This window comes from Corylus avellana, chromosome 4 (genome assembly GCF_965113065.1).
Source record: "Corylus avellana chromosome 4, dhCorAvel1.hap1.2, whole genome shotgun sequence".
NCBI lineage: Eukaryota > Viridiplantae > Streptophyta > Magnoliopsida > Fagales > Betulaceae > Corylus > Corylus avellana.
This window is the reverse complement of record NC_142493.1, coordinates 8,522,636-8,542,207: the sequence shown is the minus strand read 5'-3', so window position 1 is coordinate 8,542,207 and position 19,572 is coordinate 8,522,636. Positions and strand designations below refer to the sequence as shown.

Here is a 19,572-nt window from a genome sequence, read left to right as displayed (position 1 = left end):
TTTTGATTTTTTAATTTGACCAACCGGCTACCCTAGTTGCGGTTAGTGGTTTTAGCCAATAACCACTAATCGCAACCGGGTTTTCACCCCTACTTAGAAGGTAGTATTTCCTCCCTTAGGGGTGTGCGTCAATAACATGGTGATTTGTGACCTTGTGCAGGATTTCCTTTAAATTGTTCGCCCCTCACAATGGATCTTCAACACGTGAAAGAATAGAAGATCCCAAGTTTTCTTCTTGGTTTTGAAGGGATTCAAATAAGAGAGAAAATTAAGGAATATGTTGATGCGACTGCGAAGCAAAAAAGAGAGCAACAAATGCTTTACCTTGTAAATGGGAAGTTTATATTCTTGTATTTTCTTTTGTTTTCTCATTTGGAGAATAATTTATATTGTATTATAGTGAGATTTGAGTGTATTGAAGCTTTAGTTTTTAATAGTTTTCTCTCCTTTGTATTCCATCTTTGACGGTAAATTTTTTTGTGATCACCTCATTAAGAGTAATTTTAGAAGTTACATATTATTGTTTGCCTCATCTGTCACTCTAATAATAAGGTGGCTTTTAAAATCACAATTTGATCAAAATTCAATAAAAATCAATTACAAGGCCAATAATGATTTTAGAAGTCATATCATTCTTGAAGTGACACAAGAGAAAAACAAAAGTGACTTATAATATTACTCTTTCTTTTATTAATGTACCTTAAGAGATTACCTTCATCTTATTTACCATAATTATGATCTTTTGTGCAACTTAATTTCTCCTCTCGTGAAACACAAAAAAGAAAAATAGTGACCATTATAGTCCACAAGAGCATTTCGACCGGGCTCACCAAATTTTACTCATCAAAATAATCAAAAGTGCATTTTTGATTATTTTAACAACTCACATTTTTAGGGCATCCACAACAGCCTCACTATTTTAATAATCTACTTCTATTCCATTTAAATATCATTTTTCAAAAATTTGTTTATTCTTAGAAAAAAAAGAGAGAAACTAAAAGCAAAACAAAAGAGAGAGAAATGAGTTGTTTAATCAATAGGTGAGTGACATCACTTTTTATATTTGGTGAGTACTGCTCCCTTCACTTTTTTTTTTTGTTAAAGTAGTGAGTTTGAAAAATGGAGATTTAAGCTATTTTTATTAAATTGTCTAACTAAAATAATCAAAAAATAATTTTAATGAGGCTGCAAGGAGTGCTCTAAGAAGGCGCAGAACATGTCGGCTAACAGTGTCCCTTCTTAGGATCAGAGTCACCTTCAAAAAGTATTTATATATGATTTTCATATATATATATATATATATATATATATATATATACACACGTAATAGTAGCTCCGAAAAAATAAAATAAAAAATAAAAAATAAAAAATAAAAAAAACTCCTCAGGCATGACCGGTACGAGGGTACAAACGTGTTATTGTGCAGCGTGGGAATCTGTACAAAAGCAAAACTCACCATGAGTTCTTGCTTGACCAAAAACGGAACTTTTCTGTTTTTCCTTAAAACAGGAAAAAAAAAGAAAAAATGCTTCATTCTGTGTATATCTAATTCATTCTCTCTCTCTCTCTCCCCATCTTAAAACTTTTGGTTCTGTGCGAGACGTCAACACCTCTACGAACTCAATAGTAGGCTTGGATTGGTAGGGTTCATTCTTCTTCTTCTTCTTCACTCCCACAGTGCTTCTTAAAGCTAGGGTTTCGTTTGAGATTCTAAGCTAAATTTCTAAAGGTGCAGCTGTTTATCCTGGTTTATGCAAAACCCATCTTTCTTTTTTCATTTAATATTCTAACTCTACATTCCACTCTCTCTCTCTCTCTCTCTCTCTCTCTCTCCACCTTTTCCATTTGTAGAATGCTTGAAGACTGGTGGGAGATCTGCTAAATTTAGTAATTGTTCTGAAGGTTAGGTTTAATTTTAGCTTATTTTCCATATTTTTCCTCTTCTTTTTTGGAGAGAGCAAGTGCAGTTTTGATTCTTTATTTTTTTAAAAGATCTTTCTTCTAGCTTTCTATTATACTCTCTATTAGTTTTATATACTCTTTCTCTTTGTGAAAAGGACTGGTTTTCTTTTTCTTTTTTCTTTTTATTTTTGTTAATGTTTTGATTTTCTATATGACTCACCCTTAATAAAGCTTCTCCCTTTCTATACTTTTCATGTGTAGTGTAGGAGTTTGATTTGCTCTCTCTGAGATTCCTCTTTTGTGAAGGGTTATTATTCCTCTAGCTTTTGTACAAGGATAACATCTATATATCTCTTATTTCTTTCTCCATATCATTTTGTAAAGAGATTTTTGCAAAAATGAAGAGGAAGAGAATCGAGATGAAAAGGATCGACAACAGGGCTGCAAGGCAGGTGACTTTCAGTAAGAGGAGGAGGGGGCTGTTTAAGAAGGCTATGGAGCTCTCAACTCTCTGCGATGCTGAAATTGCTCTCATTGTCTTCTCTTCTACTGGAAAGCTCTTTGACTACGCCAGCTCAAGGTTTCTCTCTCTCTCTGTCTCTCTTACAAACATCTTTCTACTTATTGTATACATTTTGATCGTTTTATTCATGCATTCTTGAGAGAAAGAGAGAGAATATGTGAGAGCCAACTGCTCAAAATAAAAGATCCAAATTAAACAACAAGACTGATCACTGAAGAAAAGTACTACCGACTCTTATGGCTTCTGCAAGGCACAATTTTCTACTTTCACCCCTGAGATGTTAATATCACCTTGCTAGATATATATATAAGCCACCACCTGCAGTGCCTTGTGATATTTCTACCTAGCTACTTTCCTATTCACTCCTCTGAATTAGATGTTTATGTTTCTGCGCTTCATAAAATATAGCGTACGTACGGATGAACTAGATGTTGGATTTGAAGGATGGAAAGGAGAGATTTTTGGCTCATATTAATTAGCTAAATTTAGAGAGAATTGTGACTTTTACGCAAGTTGTTAGAGATGCAATTAGTTCACACACACGCCCTATTAAACGTTTACGTAAATGTTAAAAATGTATATGAAAATCACGTGTTCTAATTAAAGATGTGATAGTTTTACTTATTAGATTGAAAAACCAACCCATTTTTGAAAGAAAACGTATTTATTAGTTATGAGAAAAATGGATCTACATCTATCCTTGGAGGGAAAAAAAAGAAAAAGAACATTTCTATATAGAAATGCTCTTTTTCTTGTTGAACATCTACACTGCTCACTAATTATTTGTTAATATAGTTAATAAAAGAATCAACTAGGCATATTCTAGTATATATATTTCATTGTAATCACTCGTAAAATATTGGTTGGAATAATTGCCACTAGCTTGTTTGGATTGACGTGTACACGTAACTGTGAAAATGGAACATATTTTGGGATTAAAACAGTTGATATAGAAGTGCAATTAAAGCACATGAATGATATATATGATGAACTAATTTAGAAACATACTTCGGGATTATTATGCTTTAGAAGACAAATTGTATTGTCTTGTTCATATCCTACTAATTGGTTAGGTTTACTACAAGAAAATCGATTTTTAGCGACCATATTTTTAGCAACGATTTAAACATTATCGTTATTGCTTACTTATCAGTAACTACAATTTCTTGTTGTCACTAATTCATAAAAAAATTAATAAATTAAAAATTAGTCGTCGTAGATATGTAATCACTAACAAGGGAATAATTTTTTTAAATGCATGGACATGATGTCGATTCAAAAGATAGAACCACCAATAACATAAGTACAGTGTACGACAAATGAGTTCTTTCTACCACATTTATCTAGGAAAATCCTACCCGATCGATTGATTGAATGGGATAATCACTCCATGAATAACTTTTAGCCAAGTCAAGTCAAGAAGCTTTAAATATGGAAGATATTTTAGCTACAAGACAAAATTACGTGACTTACGTACGTAGGTTAAAATGGATAAGTTTAAATTTGAGTGAGTGACCTTCATGAGTCATCATCTTACCACTTATTGGTTAAGTTTAATTATTAATTGCCTATAAAAACCACCCCACCCCCTTCAGTTTAACGCACGCCCTGGCCACTTCCTTCTCTTCTTTTCGTCTCTCTTCTTTTTCTTTTTCTTCTTCTTGTTTCTTTCTTTTCCTATCCGAGACTTGCGAGAGGGAGAGATATCACGAGAACGAAAGTGAGTCCAAGAGAAAAGAGCTGAGCTAGAGAGAGAGAGAGAAAAAGGGTAGTAGTGTGGATAGTGTTCTGAGGCCTGGTGATGCAGCGTGATTTAGTGGGCTGCAGCGAATAACAACATTAAGCAGCGGATAAATACTTCTAGATCTTGATTCCATCAATGATCTAAGAAATCTTCTTGACAAAAGCTAGTTACTCTCTAGGTTTTGAAAAAACACAAAGAAGAAACTCAACTCTAAGTAATTCTTATTAAACAAAACTCAATAATAATCATAAACTGAATTGTTAAAGGCTATAAGTATATATTTATAGCCCAAGACTCCTAACCTTAAAATAACAATGAAATAAAGTTGGTTTAGAAGTCTATGAAATAAGACTAAACCCAATAGAAGACTAATAAATAACCTAATTCAAAATGAAAGACTGAAAAATAAGATAGAATAATAAACTAACAAAGAAACCTAGTTTAAACAAAAGACTGAAATGTAAAATAGAAAAAGAGCATTTCTATATAGAAATGCTCTTTTTCTTTTTTTTCCCTCCAAGGATAGATGTAGATCCATTTTTCTCATAACTAATAAATACGTTTTCTTTCAAAAATGGGTTGGTTTTTCAATCTAATAAGTAAAACTATCACATCTTTAATTAGAACACGTGATTTTCATATACATTTTTAACATTTACGTAAACGTTTAATAGGGCGTGTGTGTGAACTAATTGCATCACGTGTTGAACATCTACACTGCTCACTAATTATTTGTTAATATAGTTAATTAAAGAATCAACTAGGCATATTCTAGTATATATATTTCATTGTAATCACTCGTAAAATATTGGTTGGAATAATTGCCACTAGCTTGTTTGGATTGACGTGTACACGTAACTGTGAAAATGGAACATATTTTGGGATTAAAACAGTTGATATAGAAGTGCAATTAAAGCACATGAATGATATATATGATGAACTAATTTAGAAACATACTTCGGGATTATTATGCTTTAGAAGACAAATTGTATTGTCTTGTTCATATCCTACTAATTGGTTAGGTTTACTACAAGAAAATCGGTTTTTAGCGACCATATTTTTAGCAACGATTTAAACATTATCGTTATTGCTTACTTATCAGTAATTACAATTTCTTGTTGTCACTAATTCATAAAAAAATTAATAAATTAAAAATTAGTCGTCGTAGATATGTAATCACTAACAAGGGAATAATTTTTTTAAATGCATGGACATAATGTCGATTCAAAAGATAGAACCACCAATAACATAAGTACAGTGTACGACAAATGAGTTCTTTCTACCACATTTATCTAGGAAAATCCTACCCGATCGATTGATTGAATGGGATAATCACTCCATGAATAACTTTTAGCCAAGTCAAGTCAAGAAGCTTTAAATATGGAAGATATTTTAGCTACAAGACAAAATTACGTGACTTACGTACGTAGGTTAAAATGGATAAGTTTAAATTTGAGTGAGTGACCTTCATGAGTCATCATCTTACCACTTATTGGTTAAGTTTAATTATTAATTGCCTATAAAAACCACCCCACCCCCTTCAGTTTAACGCACGCCCTGGCCACTTCCTTCTCTTCTTTTCGTCTCTCTTCTTTTTCTTTTTCTTCTTCTTGTTTCTTTCTTTTCCTATCCGAGACTTGCGAGAGGGAGAGATATCACGAGAACGAAAGAGAGTCTAAGAGAAAAGAGCTGAGCTACAGAGAGAGAGAGAGAAAAAGGGTAGTAGTGTGAATAGTGTTCTGAGGCCTGGTGATGCAGCGTGATTTAGTGGGCTACAGCGAATAACAACATTAAGCAGCGGATAAATACTTCTAGATCTTGATTTTATCAATGATCTAAGAAATCTTCTTGACAAAAGCTAGTTACTCTCTAGGTTTTGAAAAAACACAAAGAAGAAACTCAACTCTAAGTAATTCTTATTAAACAAAACTCAATAATAATCATAAACTGAATTGTTAAAGGCTATAAGTATATATTTATAGCCCAAGACTCCTAACCTTAAAATAACAATGAAATAAAATTGGTTTAGAAGTCTATGAAATAAGACTAAACCCAATAGAAGACTAACAAATAACCTAATTCAAAATGAAAGACTGAAAAATAAGATAGAATAATAAACTAACAAAGAAACCTAGTTTAAACAAAAGACTGAAATGTAAAATAGGATAAGATAAGATAAGCCGTTGTAAACTATAACTGCATCATTCTTCCCACGTTGGAGAGAATTTGTCCTCGAATTCGGCCGGTTCTTTCCACGGTCCTTCGGATGCCCAATCAACTCATTCCACTCGCCGTTCCTCAAGATCAAGACGAAGTAACATTCCACAATAAGCATGATGCTTCTTATCATCGAAGTACCTTGATGTTTGTCGTGAAATCCCCACACACGCCTTTGCTGTGTAGACTTGTCATGCTTCTCTCGTGCTTTGCTCTTCCCACAAGCTATGAGAATCCCCAAAGAACTCATAAAGACCCTTTCAATCTTTAATAGAAAAGTCTTCTCCACCATATAGATCTCATCACAATTTTAGTTAGAATAATTTGATAAAATAGCATCTATCCCAATGAAATAAACATAGTCAATTGGCTCAACACTAAAATCGAAGACTTTATCTTCGAAGCTCTTATCAGGCACATGATATGTAGAATTGTTGTCAAAAAGTGCAAAACTATTTGAAAGATTTACCTCTTCCAAGGGTTCCTCTTCTTCATGAAAAATTGCAAAACTCTCCAAAAGACTTACTTCTTCCAAGGGTTCTTCTTCATGAAAAATTGCGATACTCTCTGAAAGGTTTACCTCTTCCACTTGTTTCTCTAATTCTTCAAGCTTTTTAGGACTCTTGATGTCGTGCGGATGATTAGTAACATTAGTTCCCGGTACCAAATCAAGTTGAGGTTGAATGTCTTGCAATGATGGCATTACTTTCGGTAACTCTGCTCGGACTATGTCGATACATCTCCCCAACAACTCCTTTATCGGCCCCGGCACCTCTCCCTTGATGCCGCTTTCCTTGTCCGTAAACTCCTGCTTGGCTACAAAGGATTGATCATTCCCTTGTGAAGGTTTTGGCTCCGCCCATGGGCTATGTAGCAACTTCAATTTGGTTTTACCAAACATGAAGTTGTACGTGTTCTGTGTTTCATCATGGATAGCAGCTCTATCATATTTTCATGGCTTTCCCAACAATAGGTAACACATATCCATGTCGACCACATCACACCATATATGATCCACATATTTAGTTCCAATAGAAAAAGACACTAGACAACGTCTAGAAACCATTACCTCTTTTCCTTTCGTGAGCCATTCCAACCGATAGGGAGTAGGATGTCTCTTGGTCTCAAGCACTAGCTTCCGAACCGCTTTCTCCGAGACTACATTCATACCACTCCTTGGATCGATGACAAGCTTGGCCACCTTGCCTCCCATGGTGCATGTAGTATGAAATTGCCGGTACATACCTCCAATGTATCGGGACACCGATTGATGCTTGACCTCCGCCATCTCCCAAGACACCTTTTTTTTGTATGAATTTTCTATTTTTTCTTTTTGGGTGTCGAGCTTGACGCCTGTGTCCCGTGATATAGCATGGGCTTGTGTCATTGGAAATTCCTTCCGCATTCCGCGCCCCGCATAAGGATTGACAGGTTCATCCTCGACGATAAATTTGTCTTCCGCCCCCTCGTATCTCGGTTTTGGTTGATGACGACAAACGCTTGGACCATCCATGTCGGCCAAGTAATCGGTAGGGACCCTGTGTTGGGTGCGCGCATGCCCCTCATTCCGCATGGTTAGACCACCAAACCTCTCCTCCATGTTCTGCAAACGAATTGCCGGTTGCTTCTTACGTGCTGCCTCCGTGCGCACGTGAACCTTGTTCATGTCTGCCAAACGGTCGCTCCTACCCATTCATGGAAAGAAAACTGGAGCTCTGATACCAACTGATACAGCGTGACTTAGTGAGTTGCAGCGAATAACAACATTAAGCAGCGGATAAATACTTATAGATCTTGATTTTATCAATGATCTAAGAAATCTTCTTGACAAAAGCTAGATACTCTCTAGGTTTTAAAAGAACACAAAGAAGAAACTCAACTCTGAGTAATTCTTATTAAACAAAACACAATAATAATTATAAACTGAATTGTTAAAGGCTATAAGTATATATTTATAACCCAAGACTCCTAGCCTTAAAATAACAATGAAATAAAGTTGGTTTAAAAGTCTATGAAAGAAGACTAAACCAAATAGAAGACTAACAAAGAACCTAATTCAAAATGAAAGACTGAAAGATAAGATAGAATAACAAACTAACAAAGAAACCTAGTTTAAACAAAAGACTGAAATGTAAAATAGGATAAGATGAGATAAGCCGTTGTAAACTATATCTGCATCATCCGGGAATGCAATTTTTACAAATTAGCTCAATGAGTTTTTCTCATTGTCCTATTTAATTCTGTATGGGTCTATTTTTTCAAATTATGTCGTTAAAGGGCCCAATATGCATGCTTATGAGATAAAAATAAGTAAAACGTGATATAAATTACTTTTACTTTTATTATACTTAGGATTGATCTTATATATGACTTTCCTAAGTGATCGTATTTATTTTTATTGTCCTCACTATTATGAGTGATTATCTTTACTTTTATTGTCTTCATTAAGAGTGACCGTCTTTACTTTTATCGTCCTTATGATTGCCCTTAAGACTATTAGGAGTGATTGTTGTGCCAAATATTACATAAATTAATAAATAATATTTAGTACGTTTTAACTCGCAAGTGCATAAGATCAAAACAATAGTATAGTGCAGCAAGTATGAGATCGATCCTACGAGGATTGTAATTTTGTTTAGAATTAATTAAAAATATCAACTTGTCACTGAATTGATATTGTGAAAAAGAAATAAAAAGATATAAAGATAAGTGAAGGTAAAAGCAGGGCTTTGATATCCACCACTAATCATACTTAGATAATATAACAATATGCCAATGCTTTGATCATGTTATGCATATCTAATGTTTGTCAACCTAAGGACATGGCGTATACTCCTTAAGCTATAGATTTTCCTAAGTAATGAATTAGGCATGGTGTATACTTTAACTCTTTTCTTTTCTAAGGGATTTAGCATGGTGTATACTAAGTTGTTCCTTAAGAAAACATATACTCTATGGAAATCGACAGATACATGAGGCCTAGAGCATGGGCGTATACCCCCGGTTTCCCATGTTGATTAACCCAAGAACCGCGGTGTAAATTTTTTTGTTACTTTTATTAAATCCAGGACTCGACCATCCAAATTTATTTAACTAACTAGTCCATACCACATGCATATGTTGATCAGGCACACACATATGAGGAATTCATGCAAGCAGGTATTAATCAAGTTAAATAGCACAACAAGATCATTACAAAGGCGACAATATTGAAATATTAAATAAACATAATTATGGCTTCAATCTAGCCCTCCTTAAGAGTTAGTTACACATAATTAAAAATAAAAGAAAAAAGAAAGGTAAAGAAAGAACCGAAAGGTAGCCTCCAATTCCTCTCCCCAAAGTTGTGCCTCTTCCAAGGATGTTTTTAATTGTGAGGCTTAGAGGTCTATTTATAGGGCTTGGGAGAGTCCTAGAAGCCCTAGTAATCCTAGGAATTTCGGAGATTTAAGTCCAAGTCCAATTAGAATAAAGAAAACCTAAGTCCAAATCGGAATAGGATTCGCACAAAATTGTGGTCCTGTATTGTGGGGCGATTTTGGCCTTACGGCGCTCCGAATTGGGAAAATTATATTTCACAATGATTTGTATAATTTTGAGTTAGATTTCCAATGCCACTTGAATCACTTTAATCGGATATTTGAGTTGAAAGTTATGGTCAAAATATCGAGAGGTATGCAGAATCCAATTTTGCCTCCAATCCGATTTTGACTATTATTTGATAAATTCCGATTTACTCATTTTATTTATTGGATTAAACTTAACCATGATTGGTTAAGCTTAACCATATCTTCTAGGTCTTTCCAATTTGCCCTTTAAGCTTGAAATTTTTTCAGAAACGCTTTCTTTTCTTCCAAAAACCTATAAAACAAAGAAAATACAAAAAGGAAGTAAAATGACATAAATTAACCAAACTAAAAGATTAATGGTTAAAAATATGAATATTTTGGCACTTAACAATGATCATCTCAGATTAATGAAGTGATGGGTAATAACGAATATAAAAAGATGAGGGTCCTTAAACCATGCATGTAGTATAGTGGCACTACAAGAATTTTATTCATTTGTAACGGACAGTTAGTAACGTGTCAAAGCTGTATGTTCTATAACTTGTAAGATACATTTCTTTCATTAGCACCAAATCTACTGTTAAAGTCTACTTTAGAAGTTGGTAATTTTCATCTCCACTTTCATTTTATGCTAAGGAAAACAGAGGAGGAAGGAACTGAATAGCTATTCGTTTGTTGTTTGAAGTATGCAGCAGGTGATTGAAAGACATAATTTGCATTCAAAGAATCTCAGCAAAATGGACAAACCATCTGTGGAGCTGCAGGTTAGATATATATATATATATATATATATATATATATATATATATATATATATATATATATTTTGCGGGTGGATATATGTCCCTTTCGATGTTAGCATTTCATCATGTTTCTCAAGATAAATGAACAAATATTTTTAAGGCGCAGAGATTTCAAACTCTGCATGTTTCTTTTCTCGGATGAGTAAAGATTGAATTAATAAGAAAAAGAAGAAGGAAAGAAGTTAAAAGAATAAAAGGCAAGGGGGAAAACTCATGGCAGCCCCACCCAACCTCTACCTACAGGATGTTTAGAATTATTAACAACCATCTTGCATGATCCAGTGGAGTTTCAAAATTGCTTGTTTGCTATCTCGTTCGATGTCTCATATGAATGAAGGATGATTTTTTTTTTTTTTTTGGAGTTTATTGCAGACTCATTCAAACAAGTGATCTCGTACGAGTGTGCTACTTCAGTTTTTGTTAAACCGACTTATGTTAGTTTTTTAGGAGTTTGTTTGCTATAAATGAGTAATGCTACACTTAAAGCCTGTTTGGGTGTGCGTTTGAGGGGTCTAAAAGTGCGTTTAACACTGAAAAAGTCCGTTTGAAAAAAAAAAAAAGTATCCGTTTGGTAAAAAATAATTGAAATCGCTTTTAAGGGTTCAAAAGGCCAAAAAAAAAAAAATGCCAAAACACACTTTTGGCAAAAGCTTAAAAATGAAGCTTTTGTCAAAAAACACTTTTTGACTTAAAAGCTCTATTTCTCAAATACAATCCCAAACATACTTTTACTCCCACTTCTCCACATCTATTTTTCCATACTCATAGGTGGCTTTTAAAACCACAATTAGATAGAAGATGGATCTTTATTGAATTTTAATTCAATGATGGTTTTAAAACCTACCTATGGATGTGAAGAAATGGGTATAGAAAAGTAGGAGCATGTGCAGCATTACTCGCTATAAATACTTGTTATGAACCTTGTACCATAAAATGAAATGCTAGATGCATTTTCTGGAACAACTCTAAGAACCAACTACTTGTACCATTTACAACATCCTTAAATATTACAAAAGTGCTTGTAAACAGAACAAGTACTAAAAATCTTCATGAATGGAAACTCTTTGTGTCCTTTTAGCGTGCCAACAGTACCAACACCTTGTTGAGCGATGAAATCGTGGGGAAGGCTCATGACCTGAGGTATTGTGACAACATTCATATATCAAGTTGTTATAGCAATGGCATGCACATTCCTCACAAAATTAATGTAAAAAATGATTGCACCTAATTACAGGCAGATGAAGGGAGAAGAGCTCCAAGGATTGAATATAGAGGAACTACAGAAACTAGAGCAACTTCTCAAAGTAGGCTTGAGCCGCGTTTCAAATGCAAAGGTGTAACTCTCTTTGTTGTCTCTGTTTGTGGGCATTATTATGAAGCTTTTACATGTTTCTAAATGAGAGATATTTAGAAGAGATTCATGCAATTACTATAATTCCAAAAAATATAATGTAAAATATCTTCGAGCTTTCTTAGGTGATGATAGTCATGAATACATAGTTGTACACATTTACTTAATTTTAGAGCAAAGTGAAAAAACTACTTGACTCCAATCTACACTTATAGGGGGTTGAATAGGTGTTTAACAAACAATATGCGGAATTAGATCTGACCTAACACAATATCATCAACCAAATATTCAGACATACAATGAATCATAAAGAACATAGATATTTGGTGAGAAAACCATTTAGAGAACTCTCTAAATGTAAAATCTCTTTGGAGCAGCCAAATACAAGAAATCACTTCACTATAGAAAGACAAGAATTTACACAATGTCAAAACATACAAAATCTTTGTACTTGACAATCCAATGTACTAGACAAATGACCCACTTGTCCGCGACTACAGTAGTTCTTACAAAACCTCTGAACCGTTTATTCTATATGATTTCCTTCACCGAAGCTCCAATTGGCTTCATGTGTTGCTCATTGATCTGTGGATGAAAGGCACAACCTACACTCTAAGAGAGACAAGTCACTCACGTTCTAGATCTCAATCAATCTCTTAGCTCATAGTATTCGCATCATAGATGCTATACATAGAAAATATGATGCTGATCGGGTTGCTCAAAAATTCGGACAGAAGCGTCCGTTCGAAGGGGCGTTCGGACAGCTGTCCGAACGTGTAGTTTTGGAAGGCTAGCAGAAGACCCCGTTCGGAGTCCCATCCGAATGGCCTATGTTTCTTTATGTTTTTTTTTGTCGTGGCCGTCCGGACCGCCATATGTCCCGTCTAGATGGGCGCCGTTAGTTTGTTTTATTTTTTAGCCGACTTTATGTTATTATTTTATTAGGGTTAGGGTTTTGGAAGTCTTTATTTCGTTATTTTATTAGGTTTTGGGTTTTGGGCTATAAATATATGCTTATAACCTCCAGAGAAAGGCGAGTTTATGTTGATTATTGATTTTATTAATGAGAATTACTCATAGTTAAGTTTATTCTTCTTTTTCCTTCAAAACTTAGAGAGTAGTTAGCTTTTCAATAAGAATTCTCAGATCATTGATAGACTCAAGATCTAGAATTATCTATCCGCTGCTTTATTATTGTTCTTCGCTACAACCTAGCAAGTTAGGCTGCATCAGTTGGTATCAGAGCTCAATTACTTGCCATGAATAGGGAGGAGTGACTTCTGTGTAGACATGATCAAGGTGCATGTGCGCACGGAAATAACCCGTAAGAAGTAACTGGCAATTCGCTTGTGGCACATGAGTGGTGGATCGAACGGTTGTCGTCGCCAACCAAGACAGCGATTCGCGGAGGGGGAAGGCAAATCTATCGCTGAACGTTGGCAACACACAGAGGATCAACTCAGGGCTATGAGGGATCAAATTGAAGATCTCACTACCCAAGTATCCGACTGGTGTGGTCAACATGAGAATGGATTTGGAAACCCTTTTGCAGAGCGCGGAATGCACGGACGTCAGCACCATGTGCAAGCTCATGCCAATAGGTGGGGGAACGGGTTCGAACTCAATATTCCAGAATTTTACGGGGATCTACAACTCGAAGAATTTCTGGATTGGTTGTTGGCTGTTGAAGAGGTTCTTGACTTCAAAGGGGTGCCCGATGAACGATGAGTTGCTTTGGTTGTATGCACATTCCGGGGAAGAATTGTTGTGTGGTGGCAACAACTGAAACAAAATAAGGTGCGGCAAGGCAAATTGAAGATCAATAGTTGGGAGAAACTATTGAAATACATGCAAGTCGCCTTCTTGCCCCATAAGTATACCATGGGCCAAAAATCACAGAATTGGAGACAAGGGTCTATGGCTATGACAAGAAAAATAGAAAATTCCTACAAAAAAAAAAGGTGTTTAGGGAAACATGGGATGAGGCGGAGAGTCCATGACAGGCCAATTTGACCTTTACTCGCCAACCTCAAATCCATCTATCCAATCTATATATGGAGGGGAAAGGTGAGTCCGTTGATGAGGAGTTCCTAGAATTTGAAATCCTTAATGAAGAGTTCAAGTATGAAGACATTGAAGATCCTTCACAAGGGTTCGTGGATTGAGATTCCCTACCAACCTATGATGACGATGTCGGTGCGGAAGATCCCATTAAAAGACCTTTGCCATCCGACGTAGAGGAAGAGTACGAAGAAGAAGGGTCTTCTCCTATGTTTGACAGCATCTACCCTGAAGAAGATGACCCATTGGAAGAGGAAGAGCCCACGGATGACATCGCCGATTATGAAGAGGTTGATGAAGACCTTCCAGGTGAATATACTACTTTTAATGGTGAAGAGGTTGATTATGTTGATTTCCTTGGTGTTGAAGGTATTTTAAACTCTCCTAACAATGATTATGATGAGTTTTATGCGGATAAAGAAAATTATATGTTTACAAGGAAAACAACGGCTGACTCATTCTTGAGTACTTTCACAGCACGTGGAAAGGAGAAGAGACGAGAGGAGTACGGCAAATCCAAAGAATTGTCAAGTGGTGTGTGTGGCCTTCACGACAACCCTAAAAGTATTTCAATGATGAAGAACACCACGCTTATTGTGGGGTGTTGTCTTGCTTTGATCTTGAGGAAGGGTGAGTGGAACGAGTTGATAGGGCATCGGAAGGACCGTGGAAAGAACCGGCTGAATTCGAGGTCAAATTCTCTCCAACCAGGAGAGGATGATGCAGATCGGGTCGCTCAAGAATTCGGACAGAAATGTCTGTTTGCAGGGGCATTCGAACGGCCATCCGAACGTGCAGTTCTGGAAGGCTAGCAGAAGACCCCATTAGGTGTCCCGTCCGAACGGCCTATGTTTCTTTATGTTTTTTTGTCGTGGCCGTCCGGACGGCCATATGTCCTGTCCGGACAGGCACCGTCAGTTTGTTTTATTTTCTAGCCGACTTTATGTTGTTATTTTATTAGGATTAGGGTTTTGGGAGTCTTTATTTCGTTATTTTATTAAGTTTAGGGTTTTGGGCTATAAATATATGCTTATAACCTCTAGTAAAAGGGAAATTTATGTTTATTATTGATTTTTATTAATAAAAATTACTCATAGTTGAGTTTATTCCTCTTTTTCCTTCAAAACCTAGAGAGTATCTAGCTTTTCAAGAAGAATTCTCAGATCATTGATAGACTTAATATCTAGAATTACCTATCCGTTGCTTTATTGTTGTTCTTTGCTGTAACCTATCAAGTCAAGCTGCATCAAAATAGCACAGCAATTAAAAAATCAATTGTGTCCGAACAAGGTTAAGTACATGTCTGGTCTCGGCTAGGGTTACGTCCCTCCATGTCCAGACATGACATCATAGTGTCTGGACATTCAAAATAAAATGAACTCTTTGGAATTCAAGTCCGGACATGTTCCCAATATGTCCGAATAGGTCTTATAAATAGGTTTCTTTGGAAATGATGTCCGGACATGACTTCTAGCTGTCCGGACATGTCTTGAAATTTGATCTCTCTGGAAATCATGTCCGGACACGGCTTCTAGCTGTCGGGACATGTCTTGTAAATTGGAGTCTTTGGAAATCATGTCCGGACACGTCTTTTGGCTGTCCAGACATGTGTTGCAATTTGATCTCTCTAGAAATCATGTCCAAACACGTCTTTTGGCTGTTCGGACATGTCTTCTCAAATGAAGACTCGAGAAACAATATCCGGACAAGTCAGTCTTTGTTGATGTCTCTAAAATTGCTGTCCGAACCTGTCCTCTGGGTGTCCGAACACTCTAGATTGAAAATCCCGATATCTTCAATTCTTTATGCTAAACCTCATTTTAAACTGATTACAAACATATCACCGAATTAGCCAAAATAAACTTACACAAAGTACTTGATAAATGAATATGTTGGGTTCGAATCCCGCAATGAGAATCTCCGATTAGTGTAAACCTTGGTTCTCCTTAATGTTTTGGTGGAGCTAGATTAGGCTATGACTTAGTCATACTTGAGGAAGTGTCTGCAATTTTTATCGTCTACAGCCCTCATGTACAGCTCCCGATGAGTAAGTGCTACTATAGTTACGCAAATTAAGGTTTAAAATAGTCTGCTGTAGTCTCATTTGAACAAGATAAGTCCTTGTATGAACGTGAGTTAGGGTTTCACAATTTTTCGTTTTGTTGTATTTGAACGTTGTGCAATCGAGGTTTTAATCGAGGCATTTTGCGAAATACCATTGTTCCGCACTCATTGAATGGGCTGCGTTCACCATTGCTATTGGGACTGTCTGTAAGTCTTCAAATTCACCCTCATTTGAACTAGATGCAATCACGCTTATAATTGAGCTTTTCTAGAGCTTGAATTTTAAAGTCTTGAGCACCCAATCGAAAAACCTTTCAATCATGGCTGTGATCAAGGCATACTAGAACCTTATCTTGAAGTGCCTCCATGTTCTTGTTCGAATGACTTTTGACCGAGCTTGTAATCAACAACTTTTGATCTTCAACTTTCCTCCAAGTCTGAGGCCATATATTAAGACCAACTTATACCCCAAGAAGTTTTGATAATGATTATTCCAACATTAAAAACCTAACACAAGACATTTTTTTGGAAGGTAGACTCAGAGTGTGTTCCCTATATGGCTAAATTACCTTAGTGGCTAAGGGCTAACATGTCTTACTTATCTTTCTCTGTTCATCTTATTCTTTAAATGCAGGGAGCCCAACTGATGGAGGATAATCAGCAACCAACACAGGTATCATGTCTAATTGAATTTCCTTTTTTTTTTTCTTTGTTTCCCTTCTACTGATCAATTGGTGAACAATGTCTCTTTCAGCAGATGGAGAATCAACTTAACATTATAACACATGTAATTGAAAAAGGCCAGTCATCTGAGTCAATGACCAATAATAATTGCAGGTCAGCTGATCCTCCTCAACACCAAGACATCGATAATTCTCTCAAGTTGGGGGTAAGTTTGCAACATTGCAACACTAAATTTCTTTCTCAGGTTTTCTGCATATAATATGTAGTTAAATTAAGAGTTCAATCCAGGGATATCTTAAGTTCAAATTTATATATAATCTTCTTACATTTAGGCATATATTATCTAGAAATATAAGGATAATATGAAATTAATTAGTGGTTGCACTGGCTGAGTGGTGACCAAATGCCAAAGACATAATGTGCTGCTACTGGAGAGACACTATTTAATTACCTTGGTATATCTTGCAGGTTACCTTTCCCGAACTGATTTTGAAAGATAAAGAAAGTCAAGAGTACATGGAGACGCTTAATTTTCTCTATTGAAAAACAAGCATGTCTAAGTAAAACCCAGCTAACTGTTGATCAAAACAAATTTTAGTTTCCGCAAGTTGATCAAAACAGCCTTGGATGCTTGATTTATGTTATGCATGAATAATCAAGGCCAACTTGTTTCAATGGGCTATATATAAAGTAGACTGGAAAACAAAAAGTTGCTTGTTTGAGGATATATATGCATAAAATGAGCAGGATGAAGCTGTCATGTGCCTGACTTTTATTTGGGAAACTTGCAAGACATCGTACTTAACCTATGAAGAGCTTTAGAATTATTATATCTACAGCATTGTAATCGTAGAAACACCACCTATATGGATCGAATTTGACAAACTATGTTGGGGTTATTTCATATCGGTTGTGAAAGGAGTAGGTGGACAATTTATAAGTGTGAGAAAAAGCTTTATCTCTTGAGCTAGTTTTTGGGGTTGAGAGAGGCTTAAGATCACCCAACATTGGTATCAGAGTCTAGGTTCAACAAACAAGTCTTGGCCCAATATCAACCAATGTGCCTACCTCCACAGAGAGTGCGACTGTATTTTGCTATTAATGATTCAGGGTTACATTATATATATATATATATAGGAAATCCTAAACCTTAATTGTACGGATGTATTTTGAAAATCTCCAAAATACCCTATACCGTACCGCCACAACCGAGTCGTTTCCCCCACAAACTTAATTACACACATGGGCCAATGGACTCCCACTCCGTTAATGTCGCTTCGCTCCGTTCACTCCGCTCATGTCTACTTAGCCAACCACGCCACTAGTTTCAACATTTATTTTATTTTTTCAAGTGGGTGCATTTTTTAATTTTTTTTTTTGTAAAAAAATAGGACTTGGACCAAGTCCATATCCAAACAAAGAATACCCACTGCACTAAGCCTAACCATAATGAGTGAGGTTTCGTACCTACTGTACTGAGCCTAACCATAATGAGATCAATTTCTTGCATTGTGGTCCTTCCTCTAATTTTCTCCAGTACGTAGGGTTGTTGTAAGAGCTTAATTTTACCCAGTGAAGAAAAATAAATATCATTGTACAGCATGTTTTACTCTTCTTGACAAAACCAAAGTAAAGTAGGATTGCATTTAATGCTTGTACACCAATGAGAAAAAAACCTTCACTTAGTGGGAACCGAATCCTCTCCATTATTGGGCCTTTTTTTTTTATTTTTTTATTTTTTGTGTTAGTTAGCTAATTTTTTTTTTTATTATTATTTTTAATTGATTGGAAAATAGAAATGAGGACCCCTTACTATTCTTAATTCTAAAGGAAAAGATAACGGGAGATCCTAAGAAAAAATAAACCAAAACCAAATAAAGAAGTGTATTTTTCAATAACAGACTCGATACGAACAAATGGTGAGTAGAAATTTTGACAAACAAATGTCTCGCTTTTCTCAAATTGGCCGCATAAAACAGTAAGAGAAGCAAATCATGTATCGTTGAGTTTACTTTTACTCTTTGTTGCTTTCCCTTATTGATAATTAGGTGGGTAACACAACCAAATTCTTAAATTCACCTCTTGCAAGCCGGAAGAGATTCAATGTGTTTTCACCAAGCTTGAATGATGACCATTTATTGTATAACGGAGCTCTCACAAGCAAGTGCCCCCATCTATAGAGTGGGACGCCATGGACGTCGGTCACAGAAGCATGATGGTATGTTACGATCCTAGTGTCCCATATTGGTTAAGTTTAATCTTGGCCATGTATATATAAGCTATTGGGCACTCTTCCCTTGCAAGCCGGTCTTTAAGGATGAGTTCTACCCAAGGTTTGTAACAAGACCCACTAATATGCCGAATGTCTCTACTGCAATATGATGAGAGGCTATTCTTCCCGAATTAACAAAATGATTAAAACTTTCCACACCCCATGCTAGATTTACAAATTGTATGTACCCCCTTCCTCTTAGTCTAGAAGGATTAGAAAACTGTTGTGCAAATTTATTTAACTCGCAAGTGCACGAATCAATTGTAGTTTAATGGATTGCAAGTGCGAGGTCGACCTCACAGAGAATTGTATTTTTGAAAGAGCAATTTATATCTAAACTAATTAAATCCTAATCTAGTTCCAAAAGGGTTTTGATTTTTGA

General features: G+C 35.7%; 1 protein-coding gene across 7 annotated transcripts; it reads left to right on the top strand.

Annotated features, from left to right (window-relative positions):
• The first annotated feature begins 1,549 nt into the window (after positions 1–1,549).
• Positions 1,550–17,653, top strand: LOC132177008 (MADS-box protein JOINTLESS-like). 7 transcript variants are annotated; one of them, XM_088515133.1, is made up of 9 exons: positions 1,564–1,729; positions 1,852–1,902; positions 2,287–2,482; positions 10,641–10,719; positions 11,837–11,898; positions 11,993–12,092; positions 16,869–16,907; positions 17,072–17,123; positions 17,387–17,405. In XM_088515133.1, the coding sequence occupies exons 3-8, from the start codon at positions 2,301–2,303 to the stop codon at positions 17,078–17,080; spliced, it is 471 nt and encodes a 156-aa protein (XP_088371259.1). In that variant the 5' UTR covers positions 1,564–1,729; positions 1,852–1,902; positions 2,287–2,300; the 3' UTR covers positions 17,081–17,123; positions 17,387–17,405. The 7 variants fall into 7 exon arrangements, with proteins under 7 accessions (XP_059445178.2, XP_088371259.1, XP_059445179.2 ...); XM_059589196.2 differs by having other exon boundaries at positions 1,565–1,729; positions 16,992–17,123; positions 17,387–17,653; XM_088515130.1 differs by having other exon boundaries at positions 1,565–1,729; positions 16,989–17,123; positions 17,387–17,653.
• Positions 17,654–19,572: the final 1,919 nt, after the last annotated feature.

Bases quoted from the DNA above. Each gene is read 5' to 3' on its own strand.
- LOC132177008 (XM_059589195.2), top strand. From the start codon at position 2,301: ATGAAGAGGAAGAGAATCGAGATGAAAAGGATCGACAACAGGGCTGCA. The intron at 10,720-11,836 runs GTTAGATATATA...GTGTCCTTTTAG, and splicing joins AACCATCTGTGGAGCTGCAG to CGTGCCAACAGTACCAACAC. The intron at 16,908-16,988 runs GTATCATGTCTA...TGTCTCTTTCAG, and splicing joins ATAATCAGCAACCAACACAG to CAGATGGAGAATCAACTTAA.